This window comes from Apus apus, chromosome Z, assembly GCF_020740795.1.
Source record: "Apus apus isolate bApuApu2 chromosome Z, bApuApu2.pri.cur, whole genome shotgun sequence".
NCBI lineage: Eukaryota > Metazoa > Chordata > Aves > Apodiformes > Apodidae > Apus > Apus apus.
The window spans coordinates 23833063-23860656 of record NC_067312.1 but is presented as its reverse complement, the minus strand read 5'-3'; the positions used below and the strand labels follow the sequence as shown (position 1 = coordinate 23860656).

General features: G+C 37.9%; 1 protein-coding gene across 2 annotated transcripts in view; it reads right to left on the bottom strand.

Moving 5' to 3' along the window:
• PIK3R1 (phosphoinositide-3-kinase regulatory subunit 1) overlaps positions 1-27594 on the bottom strand; it is a 58002-nt gene that overhangs the window by 19883 nt on the left and 10525 nt on the right. Inside the window, exons 1-6 of one of the 2 annotated variants that reach the window (XM_051642221.1) lie at positions 10290-10591; positions 6624-6716; positions 4874-4948; positions 2306-2437; positions 1222-1423; positions 1024-1103 (exon numbers count right to left, since the gene is read on the bottom strand). In XM_051642221.1, the coding sequence (XP_051498181.1) occupies positions 1024-1103; positions 1222-1423; positions 2306-2437; positions 4874-4948; positions 6624-6716; positions 10290-10434 (727 nt within the window). In that variant the 5' untranslated portion in view covers positions 10435-10591. Of the gene's footprint in view, positions 1-1023; positions 1104-1221; positions 1424-2305; positions 2438-4873; positions 4949-6623; positions 6717-10289; positions 10592-27594 lie in introns of those variants that run through there. The other variant, XM_051642220.1, reaches the window with a different exon arrangement.

Here is a 27594-nt window from a genome sequence, read left to right as displayed (position 1 = left end):
AATGCCTGCTTAACTATTTTGACAAAACTTAACAGCACCAAATATGTATAAAGTAGCTTAGATATATCAACAATGTCTTTGAGTTGATTAAGGGGATTATACAATAGACCTACCTGAAATAGGAGAAATCAGGCATTTTTCTACTGCCATTTTTCTGCTGCTGTGTTCTAGCTCTTCAAATCTTAAGCAACCCTACAAATCCTTCTGCTACCTTGTACTTTGAATAGAGAGGTGGCAGAACTACAGTCTGTCCAATGTTCTGTTCACCATCGCCCTATACTTTATTCAGATATTCTCTGTTACTCAGATGTAAAAGGAATTAATTTAAGCCAACATCTATATGTCCCCCTGTGTTAATGATTTCCTTTGCACATAGTTAGTAACTCTGTCTTGCTCCTGCCAAATATGTGATTTAAAAACAGGGATTTTAGCCTAAACTAGAGGCAGGTTTTACTGTTTGTTGACTAAATTAGATGCTAACTCACAGAATGCAAGTATAAGCCAACTTTCCTGGATGGGGTTTTAATATTTTCTGTTTATTGATAATGACAAATAATTGAGTATCTGGATTAAAAAATAAATATATGTAAATAAAGAGGGAAATCTTACTTTTTGATTATGTTATCTATGGAGTATTGTTATTCTAAGAAAACTTGCCTGGGAGTAGAGTTAAATAAAATCTCCAGAACTTATCACACCACACTCCTGTAGGATATGCATTCTATTGGTTTACATGTCTTAAAAATTCACAGATTCACTATTTACTTAAAAAGAAATTAAAGTCCTAATGCTGTACAAACTATGAGTACTAAATCAATTTTAATGAAAAAGACAATTTCTCATAAAGCAAATGTTGCACACAACTATAGAACATATTAACAACTTCTACTTACTCCTTTAATTATGGACTTTTGCATTATGTTTGACTAAAAAAGAAAAACAATCAGTCTTTACTATCCTTAAGTTGAATATTAATACTTTAGAAAACAACAGTATACAACTTTTATAATTAAAAGCTTTTACCTGGTACAGGCTGTCTCTCATTCCATTCACTTGTGATTAAAACTTCTAGAATTTTTATGTGGTGCTCAGTATTATCAGAGCTGTAAGAAAGGGATTAGACAGTAAGAACTAGGAAAAATGCAAAAGTTCGTATTAGAATTATTGTATACATCTAATGCATACTTATAGTATAAAATATAATAAAGATGACCCATGTACCTTGCTATCTGGAATCTGAAAAGCAGAGGGCTGAAAATTTCAGCCAGAGACCTTGCATTCAAGAGATTTTTGCTGGAGGCTTGACAAACTCTGAGGAAATGTTTCAGCAAATAGTGGAGCGTGAGCCAATACTGGGGAGGTAGATTTGGAGATCTGATGAGTTTCTTCAGCAACTGAGCATACTCCTCTGAGCTCTGCACTTCTGCAAGCAAACAGATAAAAAGCTCTTGATATCAGAGCAGAACATTCAATGAGTAAAATGAAACTGTATGACTCCTTTGGAAGCATTGATTTTACAGAAAAAAGGTAGTAATTCTGCCCTTCATTACTGCTGCAGGACTTCCTTCTTCTTCTTCAGAAAAAGCTAAATGCTCAGGGAAGAGTAAAGAACAAGTATTTAAAAGTCAAATGGAAACAGACACATTTTGGTAAAAACCACAATGTGTTCAGAGTGTACTGGTAGAAGTCTGTCTTGTGTTTAGTGTCACACATGATTGGGTAATTCTGAGATGAACTAGATAAGTCTCACAGGTGCTGTTCTAACTTTGAAGGTTACCAGTAACAATATCCTGTCCCAAGACGTATAACAGAACATTTGGCCCACGTGCTGAAAGCCTGTAAGCTGTACTTATTTGAAATTACCACTGTAGATGAGGAATCTTACATGCATGTATTTCTCACTTCATAATCTGCAACTCCCAATGTACCACAGAACACCATGACCTCTAATACATTTACTTTGTCAGCACTGATAAAAAGTTAAAAATTAGCTTTCTGCATACAGATAAGTCCTTGATTTCTTCCCCCTGTTTTTCTATAGTCATTTTACTTACTAAAATGAAGAGAATTGTGTTATCACCTTCATTTTCCATTATATTTTACCTAAAAGGTAAGTAAATGATGCATGTCTAGATCTGTATTCAAACAGTTTTTGTCAAAAGTTTTGAAGCTACATATGTTTTATAAGTTGCTGCCAGGTTGTGCAGAATCTCCCCCATTCCCTGGGTTACTGCTGGATCACTGGATATGCAAAATCCTAATAAAAGCTATTTGTTTGATATTTGAAATAACGGGTTAATCATACCTTGAGCTACCGAAATCATGTCACTGTAAACAGCTGCTGGAATGATGGGATTTGGCAGGTCCAGAAGATACCTCTTGAGAGCATCTGATAAAGTGTGCACGTCAAATGTTTCTAAATCTAATGAAGAGGCATCTAAAGGGAAAGATCAACACACTTTTTAGACTATGAAACTGAAAAATACAGGCTCATGATGTTAGGGTTTTATACCAAGCTAAAACTGCTAACTTGTATCTGGTTTACAGGAACAGCTTGTAGGAAAGAATGTAGGACATCAAGAAACATCTCTGAGAGGAAGAGAAGTTACTCAACTCCATGCCCAAGCTTTCAGCATGTGATGAACCAAATGGCTTCCACAGCTGTTTGCTGCCTTCTGTCACATACAGTGAAGGGATAACTTGGAGTAGCAGTAGTTGCTGCATGTTGACCATGTTATGGAACTTCAGAATATTTTTAACAGGTCTCTGTTTTAGCTGTAAATATTTTGTGTAAGAAGTAAGTATTACTTAAGGGTTTGGTCAAATGCAGCTTCTCTACTGGTTGCTACTTCAATTATTACTGGAAGTTTGATTAACAACTTGGGGCTCCAAGTCTGTAAATATTTGTATCAGTAAGTAGAAACAAATACACATGTGCAGAACTGGGTGCTTGGTGTTTTATGCAGGTGTTAGGATTTATCTTGTAAAACCTGATACCCTTCCGGGGTAAGGATGACTTCGGCTAATGTCCAACAGTGTCACATGAAGTGAAATACTTGTTAGCAATGGAGCAAAAAATACCAACAGCAATAATAAAACCAGAAATACAGAAATTCATTAGTTTTGTGGTTCATGGGATGTTTTTGTTTTATAAGCCTAGTTAAATCCTGGCTCTTTCAGTGTAGACCCACTGAAGTATATCCCAAATTATTATAATGAATACATGAATAAGAATAAACTTGTGGTACTCTGTAACTCTTTGGGTGTAATGTCATAAACGGGTATCAACTCTTCCATCTGATGAGCAAACGAGATACAAGTCAGCTTTGATTCTGGAGCTAGATAGCACTGCGTTGAAGCTAAGAGGCAGTTACCCAATTGATATGGAGAGCTTTTTAATCGTAAGCAGAACACACTAATACAGTTCACAACTTTGAGACCAAAGCTGGCTCTGCTCTCTTCAGTTAGCACTCTGCTAATTCAAATAGAGTAGGTGCGGGACATGTGATCTGTCTGTATCCATTTATCTGGACACTCACTACACAGGCCCTGTCCTGGAAGATTCTGATCTATCTTAAAGAGCACTCAGAAAGATATGCTGTTACTAAAGGGTAAGGTCCTGTTTTCTCTTCTCAAACCTAATTACATTTTAAATAAGAATACACATAAACCACAAGTTTTTGATCTCAGGAGATAGATAAATCTTTCAAAAAGTACAACCTCAGTTTAGAAACTTAAAAAGAGTTTCAGAGAAATTAAGAGATACATTCACATTGATACCATAGAAAATCTGGATTTATTTGGATTGAAAAAATATAATTACAACACTAAAAATATTACTTAAGCTGCCAGCACCATGTGCATGCCTCCACTCCCTGTTTACTGCACTTACATGTTTCTTCACTCCCACCATAATCATCAGAGGACAGGAGTCTCTTTTGATTTGAAGGAACAGACAACTCATGCTATAATCTCTTGTTAATTTTGTTCATATATGCAACTAGTAAAAAAAGAGAGCTAATTCACAGTTTGAGTTTGCTTCCTTTGTCCCTTTGGCAACGGAGCATGTCACCGGTTTCATTTTCTAGTCCTTGTATTTTTGTGCTCTTTTATGGAAGTGGAAGCTTGCACCCCATACTGCACCCCAGCTTGGAAAGGTGTGGTCAAGCACTCCTACAGTATCTCCTGATCTCTCATAGGGTAACTGAGTGTTGCCATGCCAGTATATTATGGCCTGAAGTAGAAATAAAAAGTACCAAAAAGAGAAGCAAATGTGTTTCAGGAACTTGAACAGCTATGGGGTGGTAGTGGTGTAGCTGCATTTTACTGAGAACCCAGCCTACCACAGCAACATTAATACAATTCTCCCTTTCCCTTCCTCCATCCTATCTTTAGGTGGCAGGGAATAAGCAATTATTGCCCCTCCACCTACTGGACCAAAAATGCACACACAGAACTGTATGTAAACAAAAGGCCATTTGTTTATAAAACAGTAACCTGCAGGCTCACAGGAATAGTGTATCTTTATCTTGTTTCTGAACAAAACACTTTGTTTTTCTCTGTGCAGCTAGATTGTCAGTCCTTGAACAAGCAAATAACCAAGACATTATAAAATAATTATTATTGGAAAAAAACACAGAGTGAAGCCATTAAAAAAGGCAACCTGTAAAAGGGAAAAATATCTTTCATATTAAGTGTGTAAGTTAGAAACTTTTTTTACTTAGATTTGTCTTTTTAATATTTTATTATTCAGAACCAGTGCACATACACACATATACATATATATATAAACTGAGATGGAGGGGAAAAAAAAAAAAAAAGCAGTCTGATCACAAAATCTGTCTAGTGATTTAAGGAATAGAACTGTACTTACCACATTCAAGAATTTGTCTTAATTCTGCTGAGCTGCTTGAGCCTTGTATTCCATACAAATTTGAGCACTCTAGACCTCCAAAACAAAATTGATGGGATACAGTCATATTTCAGGAACTGTTGCCATAACAGAACAGACTTTTCTTCAGATAAGTACTTGCAGTATAAATTAGAAACGCTGTCCCACCACCATCCACCTACCACACTACAGGACATGACTGCTTTTTAAGGCTGCAAGACACCTCTTCATACATGGCAAACTGCCGGATCTGCAGAAGGAGCCGGCCAAGGAAGATCTGAGATGTCAGCAGTTCCACATAATTCTGTACAACTCCAAAGGCTGGCTATAGAAAGTCAGGAGTAGGAAACAGATTCACATGCCCCAAGGAAGAAAACAGCTTACAGGACAACATGGAAGCCAGATCTTGCTTTACACCCTACGTGCCAGCTGAAACACCAAGTCTTTCAGGTGGGTAAGAAGTGAGGAATCTGAGTCAGGCAACCCCCACAGGAATGGGACAGGGACACAAAAAAAGTTTTGATACACTCTAATCAGGTTTAAAGATTTAACTGGGACTTCTGAGTAACAAGTCTGTCTAACCTTTGGCACTCTATGCAGCCCGCAGAGACAGAGAGCCCCTTCCATGGGACAAGTAGCCTGTAGATCACCTTCGACTATCTGCCAGTGACTCACAGTGTCTGTGTCACATCACCGGTGGGAGAGAAAATGGCTGTATATGTCACTTATTATCTCTGATAATCCACACAATGTTTTAATGTGAAAGATACTGTTTACAACCTCCTTACTTCAGAGAAAACTGAGAAGACAAAAGGAATGAGGCCATACCAGGGAAGAGGAGCATCAAGGATTCAATAATATCAGTGGCATTTCCTGGAAGCAGTGGTTGCTTATGCAAACTGTTGCTAAATACTGACTCTTCTCATCAATATTACCAAGTTCCTACTCAGTCAGGAAAAGCTTCTGCTCTCACGTCAGAGCAGTTTGTGAGAACCTATGGTCCCAAAGACAGCTGCCCAAGTCTGATCAGGATACCGCTTTTCCTCTCACTCCTGGGCTGTAAGGCCATTGAGTGAGGAGGACCCACCAAGCTTCTCATCACCTTGCCAGGCCTATGAAGGTGACATCAGAGGAACAGCCAGGAGAGAAATTGGGCAAAAGAGGCAAGACACAGTAATACAAAAGGGAAAGCCTCAAAAGGATGCAGAGACACCAACAAGGAGAAGCAGGAGACCAAATCACCGTAAATAAAACATTGGCTGGCTCAGCATAAAGCAACCATAAAAAACTGGCTCCAGAAGTATATAAACAGTTAATATATAAAACTTAATTTTAAAATTTTTTTTTCCCTGCTTTGGGGAAAACCATTACTTGTTTGTCTGCATACCCAATTCAGTATTATGATGGCATTTCCATAACTGACTTAGGGTGCTTATTGGTTAGAAAAAACAAAGCAATACTAACCCCTTTTCCCTTACCTTTCAATAGTGCTTATATTAGTACAGTTATTAAATGTCATTTGAGGTAAGTTTTTGTTTGCATCCTACAATCTAAGTAGTCTCTATTGGGCAGAAAGCAATGCAGCAAACCTTAAATGAGATTGATTCATACTTGTTGAGTAATGTGATGCATTAACAGCTCTAGAAAGAGAATATGCAAGCACTGGATCTCACTCTGCAGTCTTGATTCATGCAAGTAACAGAAACCCTTGATAGACCATTCTTCAGCCTACCTTTCTTTTCAATTGTCTCCACTATCTTCATAAGAATCGGTGGAGCAACATCAGGAGGTGCGAACTGCTCTGTGAGATCTGGAAGTGAAAAAGCTGTAAAAAAAAAAAAAAAAAAGCCAAACTACAGGTTAATTGAATTTTGTTTAAGAAAGTCAAGCCACATAATGCAGCTAGTTAATTTTTAAGTATGCAACAAACATCCCACTTCTCATGCCTAAATGCAAACACTCCACAAGTAATCAGACAGCTGAGTAACAATGATGACAATTGCATTTTCATAGCATTTTCTTTTAGGCATCTCAGTCAGTCCTGGAATTACTCTCCATATTGCCTAGGAAAAGAATGCACAATAGAAGTTTGGAGTCTATGGACAGGCAGAAATAAAATGAAAGGAAGAAAGTGAAAAAATATTTTGGTCTAAATAGTTTATATCCATTGTGCACCAGATGGGGGAGCTAATCACATCACCATCTGGGAGCTGCTGATCCCCTGAGTAAAACAGACTTAAAATGGCCTGAAATAGCAGTAGAAACAAGTATTTCAGACTCATACAAAAGCTCAACTTCTGTTTGCTTTCCATTTTCAAGTGTAATACCATTAACAGTATAGTTTTCTTGAAACAATAATTTTCTTTTCTACATCAACTCATTAAGAATAAATAGTGGTGTAATCAGAAAGGGACATTTTGCAGATTCAAATAAACCTGCATACAGATTTTATACAAAGCAAATTTTTCACACAATTCAGTTTCCTCACAAAGAGAACATACTGTATAAAGGAATGTTCTGGCTCAGTGATGTGAGGGAACATTTATCTCTAAATGCACTATTTTTGCCAAAAGAGTAATTAAAAAGTTTCAGAGTGGTCCTGTTTAACTCTTGGAAAGCAAGAACGTTTACATAAAGTTATTATTAAACTACTGCCAGAAACATCTGTTACAGCTGGATGGATTATGATTGATAGACAAAGCTGAATCCCTGAAGTAAAGTTGCCAATTGCCTACAAGATGGTGATCTCTGCCCAGTTAAATTAATTACGGACAGAGAACAATTCTTAAATGCACACACACATACGCGACTGCATGAGTATGTACAATACATACACGCACATGCACATACTGTATTTCTAGAAGTCTGAAAATGAACAAAATTGTGAGGGTAACTAAGTGGGTGGAGAAAAAGAAAAAAACACAAACCACAAACACAAAATATGAGTAGAGAATTTTAAAGGAAAAACTTTGAGAGAGAAAAAAAATTAAAACAGACAACTGAGAAAGAGAAAGCAGATAATTTTGGCTGAGAAGTCACCCTATTTTGGAAGCAGCATTTATCTAACTTTCTAAAAAAGCAAACAATTTAAAAGTGGTAAGACTGCATGGAAGTTTGAAAGTGCAGAAAACTGAGGAGAGAATTAAAGACAATAAACAATTATTTACCAACTAGTAATGGATGTGGAGCAAACTGGGACACTGAGACATGTCCCTTGCAAAAAGAAGCAGAATGATGGTATGATAATGATGGAACACCTTCCACTCCATTCATAACTGAGAAGGACATTAGAAAAACATCTGTTAGTTGTAGCAGTTTAACTTAGGAGGATGAGAAAATGTGCATTCAGGAGTCCCAAAAGAGTTGTCTAAGCAGATATCTGGCTTGCTGATGTTACTTTTTAATGACTCGTGGAAAATTGGAGCAATTCCTGGGGATCAAAAAAGTTGTAATGCCCTATCCACACTCTGAAAGGACAAGTAACATGATAACACACTAGCTACATTATGAGTCCTAGGCAAAATAAAGGAAAACCTGACACTAGACTTGTATAAGAAAGCAAAAAAAAAGACAGCACTGTAACGAAGGATTGCCTGCATATCTTTTTAGAGGATAGGTTCTGTTAAAAAACACACTACTGCCTTCCTGGGTGACACCATAGTTAAATCGAAAAACATAAATGACTAGACACAATAAACTCTGAAGTTCTCCAGGTAGTTGACTTCGAAAAACACTGTGATTAAAGGCTAAATTCAAAGAAAGCACATGTCATATAGCTGTAGCTGACCAGCAGATCTCCAAGTAGTTACCAATGGCAGAACAAGCTACTCAGGAAGTAACGGACCTTTCATCTCTTTACATCTTCAGACCACTTTCAGGTTCCATCAGAACACCTCTTATAGCTTAACATCATACCTGCTTTATCAAACACAAGTTGGGCTCAAATGAAAGATGATGCACTCCAAGCAGCCTCTGCTGAGGCACACCTAAATACAGACTATTGTAACTAATAATCAGATGAAAAAGTTCCTGTTGACCCCAAACTAGGAATCTATCTCATGATGATGGCAAATCTATTGAAAGAATAAATGAAGGATCACATAACAGTCACAGCACACAGTACCCCATCTCTGTGGGACATAAAAAATGGGGTGGATGTAGACTTTACCCAGATTACCTAAACACAGAGTACCTCTTCCTGCAGTTTACTCGGTGCTGTACGCTTTTCATATACATTTTAAGCAGGATCTTGGCTTATAAGCTAGGTTTGAACCATATTATTGGATCATTAATATTCTTAATGAAAGACTTTTGGAAGCTTTGCATTCACCTTTATATTGACACAAAATATCTATCTCTGTATCTTTATCTATATGTATATAGATATATACAGAACATATATACAGAAAGCAAATGTCACATTGGCTAAAAGGAAAGATTTCCAACCAACCCTCCTTTGCCACCCTAAAACATGCAATTGGAAAAATACTAAAATGTTAGGAGTCCAGAGGATTTTTGATGTCTCTTCCTCCCTATACTCCATTTCTTCTTCTCCAAAACTGGATATTTCTATCTACCAGAGACATTGTTGAACTTTTAGATATGAGGAGAGCCTTTAAAATGCCGAAAGTCTATTCCATAAATACATGAACTGTAAAATACTTCTGTATTTGACTGAAAATTCAGGATATTCACTTTTCTTTTAATACGATGCACACACTGGTGAGTACAAGCTGTACAGCAAAAAGACACAAACACACACGCACAATGGCAGGTACAAAGCCTGCATTTAACCTTAGATGCAGCAATGACAGAGGAATACATCTAAGTTACACAGTTCATAGAATCACAGAATCACAGTTATAGAGCTCAGCAAAATCGAAAGAAAGATTCACTTCATCTTCATGTAGGAGATAGCATTAACAAATTAAAATCACCTTATCTTCAACTTGTTCTAGGATTTCTTACTCATCGTGCCATTTCCAATATAATTAACTCATAGCATCATACTGACTTGAATGTTAAACTCCCCACCTTCTCCACAGAATAGAAAATTTATGTTAATTTGAAGACAAAATGCCTCATGAAACATGCCAGGTCACTTACACAGAAGACAGCAAAATTTAGGAACAGTGTCCTTCAGTTTCAAATTGTTGAAAGGAAAATGCAGTGCCTAAACTGAAGAAAACTACACCTAATTTTGGAAAAAACCCAATTTGATTCCTAGAGCCAGAATATCAAGATATTCTTGAAGAAGTCCTGATTCTAGACTAGGTGTTACAAAAGAAAACTCAGCATGCATATTAAAATCTACAGACGCAAAGAAAAATGTTTCAGACAGGTCAGTTTCAGTAAAAGAGAAGAGAACAAAAGCCCACATGCAACCTCTGTTCAGTACCTGATTTCAAAAATATCTTTTGCTTTGAAGTATGCTGCAGCATAGCACGGAGGTCTGGAGAACCAAAACCACTCTTAAGAATCTGAGCAACTTTGTAGATTCCTTTGCTACAATCCAGCATCAGCTTTTCACTTAAAGAAAGCATTTTTTCCCCCAAATTCCTGTATTTTTTTCCCGAAATCCTGTATTTTTTTTTTTAAATTCCACGTTCTCCAAAATATTAAGGTTTTGAAAAGCTGTCATACAGCTTTTCATGTCTTCTTTCTAGACACAAGTCTGTCAGTGGGTCTCCTGCTTGTAAGGAAGCTTCTGATGACACATGATAAAAGCTGGATTTTCCACTAGCTCTATTTTTACCTTGCCACAGTGAGAACCAATGAGATGACCCCCAAGCCAGAGTTCGCTCCAATCTGTGAACTCTTCCCTCTCCCCAGCACAGAGAGGCCTGAGCAGCTCTAAGGCAACCACAACGGGTGGGAGATGAGAGCATACCTTATGCTCGAGGGTTGCCAACACAGCTACAAAGTGCAAGATGAAACCAGCACACAGCTGCACCTTTTGGAAGGGTTCTCAGTAAAAAGAGATATTTTAGAGTTACTACCTGGCAACGACAAGTGGAAATTTAATGCTGGAATTTGACTTCAGATGCTTCTGAGCCAAAACTTTCATTACTGCTAGACAAAGAATGAAAAGTAATATGTAAAAAAAGAATATAAATTAAAATGTAACAATACACACCATGGAAAAAGGAGTATACTTTCTAAGTATTTTACAGGCACAATATACTAACATTACTTGAATTAGCTTTGAGTAAAAATTACTCCACACATGTTCTTTTTTCAAAAGTGGTACTTAAGCTTTTGCATACATACTGCATTTGGTAACAAAACAGTCCTGTGTAAAAGTCCCACTGGAGAACTCAGGTCTTAAGATGATCAGAACTGGCTTACATGCACGCAGATACACATTTTATGCACCCAACTGTATCCATTACCACAGTGAACTGTCCATTCCCAGATTTTCCACATATCCTTGTTTTGAAGTCATACAATATATCTATGACCAGCATTGAAATTCACTATAATAAACATAAGCATATTAATTAATGCAGAAGAAGAAATGCAAAAGGAGGGTCATTGTCAAGCAAGTTTTCATAATGCCTCCAAAAACATTAGCCAGCAAGGTATAAAGAAACAATGGCTAATCAAGGACCTAAAATATTTTTGTGAGTGGCACCATTAGTGGCACAATGCATGACAAGTTGTGGACAATGGAGGGTTTTTCCATGAAGTTCAACACCCATGCTTGCTATTAAAATTCTGTGAAATGTGGGAGTTTGCTTTCTTGATTGAAATGCCAGTATTTCAACAGTTATGTACTCTATTAGGTATGGGAAATGGAATAAAAAAAATGTTCCACTATTATTACCCATCTTCTCTGACAGAGAATCTGAATTTCAGTAAGGATCCATAATGGCTGAATTTAATCACTGGTTATTGTACAACATCATATTCAAGTGAAAGTGCACTGGAAGCAAGAGCAGTTTAGCATTACTGCACAAGCCTTTCAGGCAGCAGCATGCATTGGGGCAGTCCCATCTACTCCCATGTGCTGACTGCTAGTGACCTCCGGACCAGAGATAGCAGTGCTTCAGGAGATTGTACGAACACTCCAAAAGCCATGCCTGTGGAAATGTAAGTTCAGATTCTATAACACTGGAAAGCACCAGAGGTGCCTCCACATGGGTAATGTCTCAGTCTGATGCTTCTCACAGTCCTGCAGTGGCAGCTGGTCCAGATGCAGAGCCTCAGCCATCGCAGTCCCCTCAGCACCTGCTCTCCTTGGCTAGGGAAGAAAGGCCACATGAGCCTCATGACCCATCAGAGAGTAAAATGACCCTACTGACACAAAACTCCAAACTTTTAGTGAAAGGACAATTAATGACCCATTACATGTTTCTTTGTAGTCTTAAGAAACAGCAAGTTCCTGCAGAAACTTTCAGCAGAACACTAAGAAACATTAAAAAAACCTCAAACCACGAACACTGTGGAGAGTTTCCATAGAGATCTGTGCTTTGCGTTCATGCCAGACTAAGACAGAAAAAGATGAGTCTGGTATCACAACTAAATACCAGGGATAAATTCACTCTGAGATTTGAGGATCGTCATCTTGCCTTGGCATTTATCATTTCAGAAAGTCTAATGGCATTTACCAAAAGAATAATCAAATAAGAGTGCTCAGAACTGCCCAACTGTTAGTAGCAAAAGGTTTGCCCTGGGCAAGGATTAAAGACAAGAAGGTGAGAGCAAACACAAAGTTGTTGTCGCTGTGTGTCTTAGATAAATTGAGTACTGCAGTAGATACTAAATTCAGCTGTTACTGTTGGAAGAGAAAAATACCTCTGACTGACCCTGACATGATTTAGTTCGGCTACAGTTAGGTTCTCCTAGAGGCTGAAACATCACTGAAAATGGCAGGAGAAAGAGCTGTTCAGGGCTCAACCACTCACTGTCTTCAGTACTGGTTTAATTAGAAAGATTTCAAAATACAGCACTATTCATAAAAAAATATGAAAGATATTTAAGCTTCAGTGAATTTGACACAGCATTACAAGTGGCTTAATAAGTCCGTCTACTATTACTTCTCCTTTATTTTTATCAGATGTTGTCAATCAGGCAGACTGTGATCTCTGAATACCACAGAAGCCTTGGGAGCCAAAGGCCACTAGATGCAGGAGAAATTAAGAGAGGTGAAGACTATCTAGAAAAATAAATGGTCTGGCCCACCAACACTATCAGCCTTCAGGCTCACAAGAAGCCCGTTTTTATGGAGGCAGAGAAATGTCTGCAAGTCAAGATTTACTGCGATATGAATGACCCCAGAGCTATGAAATGGAATAGGGAAATGGTGCCTGCTGATGACCCTATGTGACTGGAGTACAACTGGGAAACTGGATAGAAATACTTCAATACTAGGCAGCCAGCAGTCTGCTTCTTCCATCAGTCAATAGGTGTTGATATGAACTAGAGGACGAAGTGACAACTTTGTTGAGACGTCCTCTGTTAATGGTATGCTGAAGATTTTAGTCATAGAAGAAAATGCAAACCTATGATAAAAAATGGTTTATCGCAGCAGTTGTCATTCCTCTTTTTCCTTCATCTTTAACGAAGAGACACCTGAATAATGAAGAACACCCTTCCTCCTCCGGCAATCTCAGCGACAACTTTTAAACCTCATGGATAAACAGCACCCTGTTAATAGACTTACGGACTTCAAATAGCTTTTTTAAGCATCCGTATTTCTGCTGTGATCCTACATCAGTAGTACAGAATGACAAGAACTTTTCCAACTCGCTTATTCTGAAGCATGACAAGTGCAGTTCTCACCAGCATGACTTTCTGAATTCCTGTCAGTCCCAGTGCGCCACCCAAAACACAAAGCAAGCACCTCCAGAATCGTTTGTGTGAGGTACGTACTGACAACAAGAAGCTTGAAAAAAGGCATTTCAAACTGACTTTTGTAGAAAAATGTACACAACTTGTTGTAATATATGTAGCTCTTAACAGAGTAAGGGCAGGCAGTGATTCTTCCAGGAGGATGAATGTGTCTTCTGATTGGGCCATTTGTAGTCCAACCTAATGAATCTAGGAGGGTTGGAATAAAAACTGAATGTTACTTCATTTTATCCTGGCTACACATAATAAGTGGAAAAAGACAGTCACCTGTATAGATCAATGCTGTAACTGAGACATGCTAAATACTTTGTCTAGATACTTTCCGTGTTATAAGCACATATATGAAAACAATGATTGGATTGATGAAATACGTGCAGGGTGATTACACAGGAAGTTTCGGGGGCTCGGAGAATTAATTCCTTTGTTCATCCCTATTTACAGAGTTGTACCAGCTGCACTCTCAGGGCTAAGGAGAGTAAGGGCAACTATGGAATGAGAGGGGAAACAAGCCAGGCAAATACAGATTAGTGCAAGAAAATAATCTATGAACAATCTAGACAGAACAAAAGAATAAAGCTTTGATTTTATACAGAAAGACATAATGTACAACATACCAATTCTCCCAAAAGAAATTTGTGGTTTCTTTACCATCCTCTGACACAGAAACAAATGTTTGTCACAGAGCTGCTGCATTAATCAACAAAGAATTCCTGTCTGGCTTGAGAAAGTTTAGCTGTACAAGTAAGCAGAAAAATAAACCATGAACAACACAGTGTAGAGTACTATACTCCTTTAACACCTTTAACGGTGCCTGCTAATCATGTTTCACACCTATTAATTTAATGTTTCAAAAAGCCCTATTTCTATCATCTGTTGAAAGGGAAGTGATACAGTCTGTACTGGGAAGAAATTCTGTACATAATATTCTATCAGATTAAACCTCAGTAACTTTATGAATTATGATCTGTCAGGCACTTTTCTCATCTGCTACAGAATATACTTCTTAGAAACAGGAGCTATAAATAAGACAACAGATGTTCTTTGTTGGCTTCAACTGAAGCACAGATAATTTTTAAAAAGCAGCCTGCAGTTAAAACTGTTGTAAAGACGGCATTCTACTTCCCTCTAGGGGTGAGCTTTTGCAATTCTCCTTTTCAATCTAGAACTGAATTTAGGATTTGAAATGGCTGCAACTACTTATGATTAGTATTTCCAAAATGAGATAAAATGACAGCCCTATTCTGAGGAAATCTTGCAAAACTTAGGAAAAAAACTGACTAAATTCAATATTCTGGCATGCGGGACACTTATAAATGCATAAACTGCTTTGAAAAGAACCCCCCAAAAACCCAAGAGATGGAAAAGCCACCTGTTTATTCAACTGTTTTTTCAAAGAGCTGTGAAATAAGCAGGAACAGTAAAATAAGAAGTAAGCAAGGGTGTATTAAAAGATGTCTTTCTGCTTTTAAGTGGAGCAGGAGACTCAATAAACTGAGGAGCACAGAGGAGACCCAGCACCTTGCTGGAGCTGAACCCCAAGTAGGCTGGCACTGGGATGCTGTTACCGCAGGTTTCCAGGAGAGATGCATCTCAGCTCCTTGCTGCAGTCTGGAGCATGGGGCACGGCTAGAGCCTTCCCACGGTTTTCTCAGGGGTGGCAGACTCATAATTTCCCTCTTAACTCTCATTCCAGTGCATCCCCAAGCCCTGTGCGAAGATCAGGTTAACAGAATTTCTTGCAGTCCCTATAAGTATGACTTTAAATGGATGAGCAGGTTAATGTCTCTAAACAGAACAAGCCAGCACAGTCCTCAGAGCATGATTCTGAGGACAGAGAAGTAAAGCATTTCAATAAGCCCAGCCAAGTTACTGCATCCCCATAAGCAAGGAGATAATGACAGAGGTGACAGTAAGGGAGAGACAGGGCAGGGTCAACCAAGAAGCTGAACCCAGTGAAGTGCAAACTGTTGATATTTTCATCAAGTGAGGCTTGTTATATTCCCTCCTCCTCCTCCTTCAGAATTGCTGCTCCAGGGCCAAAAAAGAGCTGAGCTCTGCAAGAATTTGAATAATTCTGCTCAGTTCTCTTCTGAGATACTAACTGCCAATGAAAAACTTACCATTCCAGCCTCTGGCAGTGGTTTGACTTGAAACCATACATAATATCAAGAAGGAAAATACATGACACTGAATATTCATGAATGACATGTAGTATGGATAGTGCAGGTGTGAGGAGAAACAGTACATTCCACTGGCAGCTGCATCTTGTGACCTATTTATCAGGTTCCCAGTGCAACCTTCAGGGTTATTGTTGTCATTAAACATCCAGATTGCAGTAGCAGTACCTAGAAGCCCTTATCAGAATTGGAACAAACTTGTAATAGTTCTTCTGTATAAACAAAATCTCTTTTACTGGCTTTATGATTAACTAAATGATCTCTCAGAAGGCCAGCTGCCTTCCCACAAAGTCTACCTTATCTTTCCCAAGGATATTAAAGCCATGTTATTTTATTAATTTCTGCACTCCAGACTTTTTTTTAAAAAAAGAAATAGTGAAACTGTAGTAAAAGCATAATTTATTTTAAAGAGCCTATATGTAAGTAATACATTTACAGTCACTCTACAAAGAATCAGCAGCAAAGCTCCCTGACTTACCACTGCTACACTACATAGACAAAACTACATTAAAAGAGCATCAAGACCGCAAGGCCAAGCACGCAAAATTTAAGACAACAAGGAGCTAAGGTTGTATGTGCAATTTCAGTTCTTCCTTTTGTTTCCTTCCACAAAATGACATCCCATTTTTCCCATTAAATTACTCTGCCCATTTCAGCACACAAAGCTGAGTGCTCTCAATGGATAGAATCCAGTGGAAGAGTTGAGGTATTTATTATTTGGAGCATTATCCAGATTGTGCAAGTACACATGGTTACCCAGTAGGCTTATTTTCCTGGTACATTTCCGCTTCAAACCTGAATTTTCTGTTATCTCACCTCAACTTGGCTTCCCATGCAACAGTACTTTGCTTGACAACTTGTTCTTGAGTTCTTCCTAGCAAGTGGGGAATGAAACACTCAGTCAGTTGTTTCCAGAAAGCTTTGTCGCTTAAGACAGAGAAAACTACCTATCTTTTAAGGGAAGGAATGCTGAGGTCCATCTCAAGCGGCTCCTTAAAATATTGGTTCTGGCCAGCCCGTGAAGAATCATGGTGACATGATTTCTATGACCTCCATCAGGCAAAATTTCACAGGTATTTTCTTCTTAATAGTTTGGCACTAACATACCGAGATTATCAGCCTCAATTTCCCTTCCGCCTAACCATGGTGATGGTTTGTAATGGTGCTCCAGCAGCATCTGCTCTTTGTAACCATCAACAGATCTCCCTCAGACTATCCACAGGCAAGCAATCTTGAGGAAAACAGTAAGCTCTTCACTACTGCAAGAAAAAGATAGTTTGTAATATTGTGCTTTAAAAGTTAAGTTGTTTAGATCTAGAAGATTTCCATAAAAATACTGGCAGAAGCTGCTGACAGATAAAAGCCAAAACATCTCCTTCATCTTTTGGGAATTACGGGAAACATTTGTAAGTACACAGAAAGTTAAAAATAATGAGTATATAGCAGTCACACACACACAAAAAAAATGCAAACAATGGTAAGAACAATACAGTACCAGAAGGACTTCTTTATTCTGCAGACTAATGCATTTCAAATAAAGCCTTTATTTCTACTCTGAAAAAAAAAGAAAAAGAAAGAAAAGGGAGAGGGAGAAGAGAAGGGAAAATGAAGAAAAGGAAAATGAAGAAAAGGAAAAGGGAAAAGAAAAACAAGAAAAAGCTTAGGGCTCTAGCTGTATCAACAGAAATACAGCAATACTGAAAGACAATCTTGTAAGAAAGTAAAACTGGGTTAATTCTTACAGCCATTAAATCACAGGCTGATCTGACATAGATACAGAAATAACAACATTATTAGTAAAGTCCTGAGCTGGATCTACAGAGTTAATCCCACCATCATTTTTTATTTCAGATGAAGAAGAAAGCTCTCAGTCTGTATGCAATACGATTTTTTGACCAATATAGTACCCCTTCGAGATTCCTCTGCATAGCAATGTTAGCATTCATTTCTCATTCCAATGTATTTCACACTATCAAGATGCTATACGAAAAAGATGTCATGAAATATGAAGTACATGTACTTAATGCATGAACTTAAAGATATCTCTTCCATGAACCACTCTTCGTTCATGCTCCACTGCTGAAGTACTTTAATTTAGACCTTAGCAGTTACAGTGGTGAATTCATTTCATGGACCTTTACAAAACAGTGAAGGTCTCAACTAGCTGGCTAACTGCAACTGGACAAAGTCCTTCAATTGTGCAAAATCTATTTATAGAAAATGTAAAAAAAGAATTGAAAATAACAACAAAGATGGTGCTAATGAAAAACTGTTGATTTTTTTACATCACCATCTGCAAGTCAAAGATGAAATGAAGTCAGAGTAAGGAGGTATGGAACCAGATTTCAGTCTGCACTGGCAGTATTCATTTGCAAAAAGACTAAAAGCAAGAGGCAAAGCCTCTCTTTAAGAAAACCCAAGCACAATTCTAAGCTTTTCAACTTGAAGAAATCCTTGGCAACCTTTATGAAACCCTACAGTGTTAAGCATTTCTTGGGGTGTAAAACAAACTAAAATATGTCCCTCTTGAAAACAAGCAATGTGTCATGAAGGAGTGAGTGTGAGCAGAAGAGGCTGAAATAACTGGAAAAAATTATTTTGTAAGTGGTCTTGGAAAGCCTACACTGCAAACAGTCCATACAAACTAAAAAAAAACCCGTATGATTTGGGTTAGGAATTTTTTAACTCAGGTGGTTCAAATGAAAGCTCAGCTTCCAGGGAAGAAGCCTGGGAGGCAGATGTCCTCTTTTTTATGTCCTCTGCAAAGAAGATTCAAGAGGTGAGCAAGAACTTGCTGCTTCCATTCCTTGCCTCTGCCTCCAGACAGCTGCTCTACACTGGCCTGCTCCAGCACATGGGACCATGCTATGGATGTTCTCTGACATACGAGGAGAAAATTCATGGGGAGCAGAAATAATGCTCAAGTTGATTGTCTCTGAACTTAGAGGAGTACTGAGTGTTCAAATGAGCATGCAAAGATATACTAATCTGCTGAAAATTTAAGTGCTGAAAGTGTACAGAGCTTCTACAGGTTACACACACACACTAAACCGAAAACAGTTTTTCCACAATCCTACTCCTGCCAAGAAAGTTTGCTGTCCTTCTAACCAACCCATCCATGTCTGAAAATATAATGGCACTATCTATCTATACATCCATTTCCACATATATTTCAAACAGAGCTTAAAGCTACAATCACTCAGTTGCTTCAGAATGTTAATAATAACAAATAAAGGAGTAAAAATGCATCCCTGATTCATACAAGATGTGATAAAATATGTGAAAAGGTCTTCCAGCTATGACTTACTAAGAATTGGGTGGAGGTTTGTGAGTCTGAAAGGCTGCTGGCTGGCAGGAGGAAGCCTTCTTCCACACTGGCCAGCAGGGACTGGGAATTGGCTGCTATTCTGTCAAAAGACCATATATATCCTAGTTGTTTTCCTGCTATCCTACTGGGAGTGGGGTAGAGAGGGGGGAAGACGATTTAAAAAATTAAAAAAGGGAAGTCTTCCACGTCTGTTTTTGTCATTGTGCTCCAGAGGAACCCCTTGGTCATCTTCCTAAAAGAAAGAACCAGTTATCTTTATTTGACCCTACCAGCAGGGAACACCTCTTTCTCATTTCATTTTACCTTTCTAAATAATAATATTTATTTATTTAAATGTGGGCCATGCAAAAAAGGGAAAACACATCTCACTTGACTCTCAGATGGAGCATCCCTCCAAAAATCCAATTCCCTGTCTAGAACAGAAGGAAGAGGAATGCATCAATTTTAAACATGATTTTTCTAACAGGCTTACGATTCCATGTTTTTAAGCACAGTTCACATGAATTGCCCGATACAGCAGAACAAGCATCTTTCTGTCTCTCCTTCTTTCTAATTTTACCACTCCAAACTTGTGAATGAAGCTGGAAAAACTTGTATTCTATATAGCTCAGCTGTGGCATCTTCAGAGAACTTTACAGAGACTTTCACAAGATAAAGCTCCTCAAAAATAGCACATGCAGCAGACAACTGGTATAACTCACCTAAGTTCTGCTATGCTACCACCAAGTACCTAATTCTTGCAGGACTCAGAATTGCTAAACATGAGCCTGCTACTTCCCAAAGGGCTCTAACATTTAATGGCAAATGCACCACTAATAGTGTCTTTTAGAGAGATCGGTATAAGCAATCATCTAAATCCAGGTTTTGATTTTAACTAAATGGTTTGTTTGGGGTTTTGGGGGTTTTTCATTGGTGTTTTTTTGTTGTGTTTTTTTTTTTTTGTTGTTGTTCTTTTGTTGTGTTTGTTTTGTTGGTTTTTTTTTTTACTAGTATATTTAATGATTTTTCAGGGGACCCTACACTTCTGATTCTCTTTTTCTTGAGTTTCACTACATAAGGCACCTTCACCAGTCAGTTTGCAACCTTTCAGACTTTGCTCTCAAACTGAAAAATCTTAGGAAACAGAAAAAGGCACATGGATATTTTAATGTCATTCAGCTAGGAATAAATAATGAAAAGGCCAAGTGAATAATCTGTGCTGCCTGCAGTTGTGAAGGGATCCAACTCTAGCAAGGAAGTGTAACGCCACAGGTGTAGACCTCTCTGGACACACTTAACTCAGATTTATTTGGCTGCTGCTTCCGAAATCTTGAAGGACAGTTTAGTTCCAAACTACTATCTATGAAGACTGGGTTAGGTTTCATTTCGGGGTTTTTCCCCCAAAACAGCTGTAAGTTGCATATCACCAAATTACATGCAGAATTTTAACACATACTGGGAGTCAACACTGTCGTCTTGCATCAGGCTAATCAAGACTGAGATCAAAGTTTCAGAGCCTGATAAAACGTCCACTTATGCCATGATCCGTCAGTACTTTGTAGAGCCTCAAAGCAACTGCTTTGCTTTTTTAAAAAAATATGTCAGGAAGATAAGAAGGATTAAAGATTCCTGACGGGTTGCAAACAGGTGGCAAAATCATACTTTATGTGACAGAAAACTCTGTATTTCCAAATTAAATTAATATTGAAATGAGAGAACTTAATACTTTTCCTTCTGCACGGCTATCAACTTGAGCCCAATACAACAAATCTGAACCACATTTAAGTCTGCTTTTTCCTGCTGGCTTTATAACATCCCCATGCTTTTTGCACATTACATGTTCTCTCTCTTTCCTCTTCAACATTTGTTCTCTTTCTCCTCTGGCATTCTGTAATCCTGCCAGCCAAAGAGCTTTGCTTTTAATAAATAGATCTGCCAACTTAAATACTAGTCTCCTAAGGCAATCAAATAATGAAACACACATGTATGTACTTGCATGTAATCTGTCAAATGCCTGTCAAGCCCACTACAAACAATTTTTGCAATTCAGGGTTTTCATAGGAGCATGCATTCATGTACTTTGTTTCCAAAAATCAAATGCTATCACCCTCAAAGTCCTGTCTTGCTTTTACATACAAACCCAATGACCCTGCAATTTCCATAGCAGTATCTAGAAGACATGAAACACGAAAAACCTAAAAACACAAAGGTTGTGCAGACAACTTCATATGGAGTAAGTATATCCTTCAGCCTCTCCAATTTGGCATAGAGGTCTACTGCAAGACAGCACAGATTCCTCTGAGACACAACACTCTTCACATGTTCCTACTGTGGCTGCAAAGTTAGTAACTATTCCAGGTATCAACAGTATTTTTCTTACCTCCCACATTACTCATCTATGATCCACACTGAAGTAGCCTTGATTTCAACCTTTCTGAATTAGTGTTTCTCAAAAGAGAAATCTCATATATGATGCTAGCAACAAAGTAATCCAGGAAAAAAAATCACAGACTAGGACAAAGCTCTGCTGCCACACCTCTGGATTAAATAAGGTTCCAGGTAACAGCATGGCAGAATAAAGATGGTAGCAAAAGCATCTTTCAAGTAAGCAAGTTACTGATTGGTATGAAAAAAATGAAAACCAGGTTTCAAAGAGTGTATTTTAATACATAATGTCATAATTTGTAAAAATTCCTACATTATGAATCACAACTATGATGCAGTGAAAAAGCAAAACTACTAGAGATGCACCATAAAAATGTAAAGCAAATGATACTCTGAAAGTGCACATCCCTGAAATGTGTATTTCTACCGCAAGAGATGCTTTACAAGTATAAAGAAATAGTACTGAAGGCTTGAAATTTTGAATTCTTAAAATCGGGAGACAAGTGAGACAACACTAAATTATGTCACTACATCTGTTGAACCTGTGCACTCACATTCTAATTATTATTTTGCTTGTGAGGCTTATGTCTGGATTTCAGCTGGTGAAGCTGGATAACGCAGGCAGAGGTATGCCTGGAAGACTCCTTCTGCAAGGAACCATCTCAGACACTCAGTACTCAATAACTGAAGCCAGCTGTGGAATGAGCAGATAGTACTCGCTCCCTGTAACAATAAAGTCTTACCCTGTCAAACCTGATGCACTTCTGGTTTCTTATTTTAGTTATTTCAATGCACATCTAAATGTTAGAGTTAGGAGTTCTTTAAGCTGAGTTCCATCTCCAAATTCAGCTTTCTGAAGTGTTTTTCCATAGGACCTCCCTATTACAAAGAGATTAACCTGAAACTATCTTAAAACAGTAGTTACTTTTTAAATTGTCCTTCTGGTCTACCTCATTCCCCACAGAAATCCAAATACACCTTTGCTTACAACGGTGTCCTGAAGATGACTTAATATTTGTGAATATGAAGCTCTATGAAATTGTTAGCAGCCACATCACTGGAAAGAGCAAAAGAGACAATGAAGAAACCTGTTTCCAGAGAGAAGCCTGAAGGCTGTGAAGAAAGCTGGCTTAGAAACACAAACTAAACAACCAGAATAAAGCAATTTTCATTCAGTGAAGGCCTTGACAAGGACAATGCAATATTAAGTGGGAAAAGGGGTCAGGTGACTATGTAATTAAAAACTGTATCAGATAGCATGCACTACAAGAAGGTGTAATTAATTACATGTACAAGCACAAGTTTTAGATGCAGAGTTTCGCAATCTTAAGCGTTCTCCTAGGATATTGTGTAATTGTATATATATGCACATGCATGAAGTGAATAAAAATCTATATTTATTGTAAATGTAGTAATTTGTTACAATAACAGAAAATATGAGTAAAACTATGACAATATAATTTCCTCAATTGTAAAAAACCCTAATTACCGTCACACTAGTTACCAAAACAGGCAGTCCTAAGAAAAAAAAAAAAAAAATAGCCTTGCCAAAGCATGTGGCAACTGGCGAGCATTACTGAAGGACTGAATACAATGGGAAAAAATAACTTGATGAAAATAATCTCTATACTGTCATCACCAAATACAAGAAATGTGTGTGTCCCCAGTGTCCCCCACTTTTACTACTGAATTTGCAATCTACATTCTTATTATATGGAATCTGGTATACGGGAACTTTCAGAACAGAGCTAGCCATTTGTGCTCCAAAGCCTAAAGGCAATGGGAATTTTGTCTGAGAGAAGCGAGAGTAAGAACCATAGGATGTCCCAATGCTGCTCTGATCCTGTTCCTTTTGAAGACAAAATGGATTTTGCCACCAATTTCAGGGAAAGTAGAATAGGAACCTGCTTCTTCTTGTATGAACAAGTCTTTTAAGTAAATAAAAAACCACCAATCAGGTATAATGTTTTTAAGAACATCAGTACTTTAAAATACTCTTATTTTTAGTTTGCATTCAAAGGGATTTTAATAAAGCATTTTAATAAGCTGTTTAGAAGCAAGCAGTTCTCATTAATAAACACGGGCATGTTAACATCTAAACTACCACACAATTTACCATAGTGTTTGACTGATTGGCTGTTTAGAAAATGAAAGGCAAAAAAACCAACCCCAACCGTTCTCATCTTATTGGCATGTTCTTACTGTGCCATAATAAAACCCTAGATATTTGTCTTAGAGGAAACATCTGGAGAAAAAGAATAACAGTTGGTAACTCTCTTCCTCTTTTTGCTTAAATGCACATGCAACTCAGTCTTGCATCTTAAATCACTGGGGAAGGCACCCACAGGCCACTATCCTCTTCAGTGCAAGTTTTAATATAAACAAAATAATGAGACTTTCAATTATCACAATGAAAGTAGTCCAAATAAATTATTAGGATTACACACAACAGATGAGTGACAAATGTTACCCTAGCAGACAGAATTCTCCCAAAAGCCATAAGGCAGCTCAAAAGAAGTGAGAACATGCTAGTTAATCTAGTAAACATTGTTAAATCAGTGATTTCATATAACCCCCCCAAAAGTGTCCCAATAATAATGAGATTGTGAAAATGTCTCATTTCTTGTAGGGGACTACAGCTTCCACTCACTACCAGAAGGGTTTTGGAATTGTCTGCACTGAGTTTGACCCAAGAGGAAGTTAGAGAAACATGAAAGTTATGGGTAATGCATGCTGAGCTTTCAACCAACGGTAATAAATTATAAATACAGCAGAGCAAAGAGAATTTGAACATTCATCCCTCTGTGCCTTCAGGAGCCCTCACTGACTGAACAGAGGTCCTTTATTTCCAGATATTTGAGATCAAGTTTTTGCTACTTGCTGTTTTGAATATGTGCTCCTTAACATTTTCTCTAATGACCAGGCCAGATTGCAATGACCGCTAAAAAAGCCCTTTATTCTCAGAACTGGTTTGCACTGGAGCAAAAGGGTTCCCCAAATCTCTCTCTCCGTAAGAAAATTGCTTATGTAGCCTAATGACTAGCTATGCCACACTTGCTTGGGAACAATGCAGGAGATTTGGAATGGCAATAATATATTCTAAGTATCTACTCAAACATCTGTACAGATTTTACTCCAAAGTACCCAAAATAACTTGCTTCAAAATGTCAAAGGATGACGACATTTTCAGATGTTTCTCTCAAGGGAATGACTATATTGCAAGCAGTGGAGTACTTTATCAACTGAAGAATGAAAGGCTGTATTACAGTAAGAGGCACAAAGGACACTTTGGTCAGCCAAGAATGTCCTAGAGGAGCTCTCAAAAAACATTGATGCCTTGCACAAGACGCATGCCTCAGCAGAGATGGGAAGACCATGGGAGCAGCTCACGTCTTGCTGCACACCCCAGTGTCCTGGAGCCTCACAGCCCTTTTCAGACCACAGTAGGGCAGACAGCCCTCAAGCATGTGTCAGTCAACTGATGCAGGAGAAAAGTGGGAAACAATGGAGGGCTTTGCCACGGCCTCTGTCATGCCTCACCTGTGCCAAGCAGCTATGTCTTAGTGAGAAGATAATGCAAGGCTAAGTTAATTAACACAACCGACATTTTCATGCCTCTATCCAAGAGCAGCACATGAAAAATTGTGAATTAGCAATAGATTACTGGAATGTGTGGTCACAGGATTGAACACCATGTAAAACTCGGAAAAGGACTGCAAATCTTTGCCCTTAACTGATTATTTCTGGAATGTTCCTGGATAGAAAGATAACGAAACCAGACACAGCTGTGCAGCCTTATCTACCACTGCACATAATTTGTGGCTTCTTCCATTAATTCTCTAACTTAAGCACTTTGGTCTACCTCCAGCCAAAAACGGCTTAAGATGGCTTGAAAATTAAATCATAACCTGAAAAACTAAAATTGTCCCTCTGAGACAGACTGATGGAAATGGCATGTTTTTAAACATAGTTCTGCACCATCTGATACCATTTAGAAGTTTCTTTCCCAAGAATACTCCTCCATGCTTATCTGTTACCTACAAATCTTGACCAAGTAGGAAAAGGAAAATGAGGAAGAAATCTGTGAGAGCACTGAAGTTTTCTCTCCTACCCTCAAAAAATAAATTCCATTGTTATAGCTGTAAATAATATATACAAAACTGGTGCAGCCATGCCTCCTAGGAGGTGCTCTCATATTGTGCTACTCTTCCTTCTTTCCCAGCTGGAAAGCAGGGAGCTATGGCACAGAAGTGCTTGGACACGCTGCATCCAATAAATCTGATCCCACGGGAGAGAAAGAGCAAGGAATAGGCCCTTTGAATGACACCAATCTGATGTATTTAAGCAGAATAGTTAGACTTTTGGTCAGTATCTTTAAATTTTCAAGTGTGAATGTTTTTTAAAAGGAAGCATCAAAACTTTAAATGAAAGGGGAGTTAACTTTGGCCTTCTAACACACAGAAACTCAAGAGAAAAATAATTTTAAAAAGGCAAAGAAACCACAAAGAAAAAACACCCTCATATATACCTTGCCAGTTTACTGAAAAATATAGTAGTTGCTCAAGAGCTTTTGGAAGCTGAGTGGACCAGAAGTAACTGCTCTTCCTGCTTTCTGTAGGAACATCTTCCCATCCTGGACACCATCAAGTGCCAGCACAGATGGAAACTGACATGTTCAGACCTATCAAGGCTATATGTCACTTTTTGCCCTTGACATCCACAAACTATCTCAGACATTAATCTCTGGGAAATGCTGTAACACAGCAAATGATGCCAAGCATATAAAATCAGACCTAGCGGATTATATAAGCTAATGGTCTGACAGCTACCGAATTGTTAAAGACCTTTTTCATCATTCAGAACATAGTTTACACAGTAGTTTTGAAGTAGAAGACACTCTTAAAAGACATTTTAAAGTGTAGCAACCATATGCAATTACATCTTTCCCTAGCTCAAGACAGTGGTGTATTTTTAAAACTCTGTCCTGAGGATTTTGATTTTAGATCCTTATTACCTGAAAAGCTGTCAGCTTAAATATGATTTTAAAATGATATGTTACATGCAAACTGTTTTATAAAGTGGATCAATATGTGAAAATAAAGAAGAGTGTTTGGGTTCTGTTCTTGTGGACTGCTGGACACATTCTGTTCTCTGGACAGCATTTATAAAACACAAAGCAGTGAAGTTAGTGCAAAAATTTACACCTGCAAACACTTTACCAGAAGACTTCAGGTAATGTCCAAAGATGGGTTTTCTATCAAAAAGTGCAAAAAGTGTAATATAAAAAAAATAAAAAAGTAAAATTCTATTAATAAACCACAAAATAGGGTTGTATTTTAAACATATATTTTGCTGAAAGCATGAATGAAAGTTAGCAATATTAACCGCAGTTATTCCTGCATTTAAAAAAGCCAAAAATTATCTTTAAATTCAGACTCTGAAGTACCTAGATTCTCACCAAAGTATTCTCAGGAATTAAAATCCTTCCCCAGTTAAAATAAGTATTTCTTTAAAGTCCTGTAATTCCCCGTGTCACCCTTTGCTATGAAAATAAAGCAGTTCTTTGTATTCTAGCCTTCAGATTGATTTCATGGATGTTCATCACAGAAAGCAGCTTTGGAGAAAGACACAGATCTGAAAGAGTGCACAGCCAGCTGCAGTTACAACACCTGTGTTCTTTCACACAAGAAAATCTGGATGTGTATATGGCATCACACAACTATTTAAGCAGGCATGGTTATTTGTGCAGGGTGCAGAATGATCCATTCTTGGCAAATACTTAGCACCATGTGTTGCTGAAACTCAGACTGATTTTATCACATGCAATCCTAAGTTAGAACTATTTGCTAACCTGTGTTTTCTTCAGATGTTCTTGGAACAGATAAAGATTATTCCAAGGGAGATGAGTAGGCTACTTCACCTTTGCCTTGTTTTAAAACTGCCCCAGGAGCATTCATGTCAGCAGGAGGTACTAACAGACT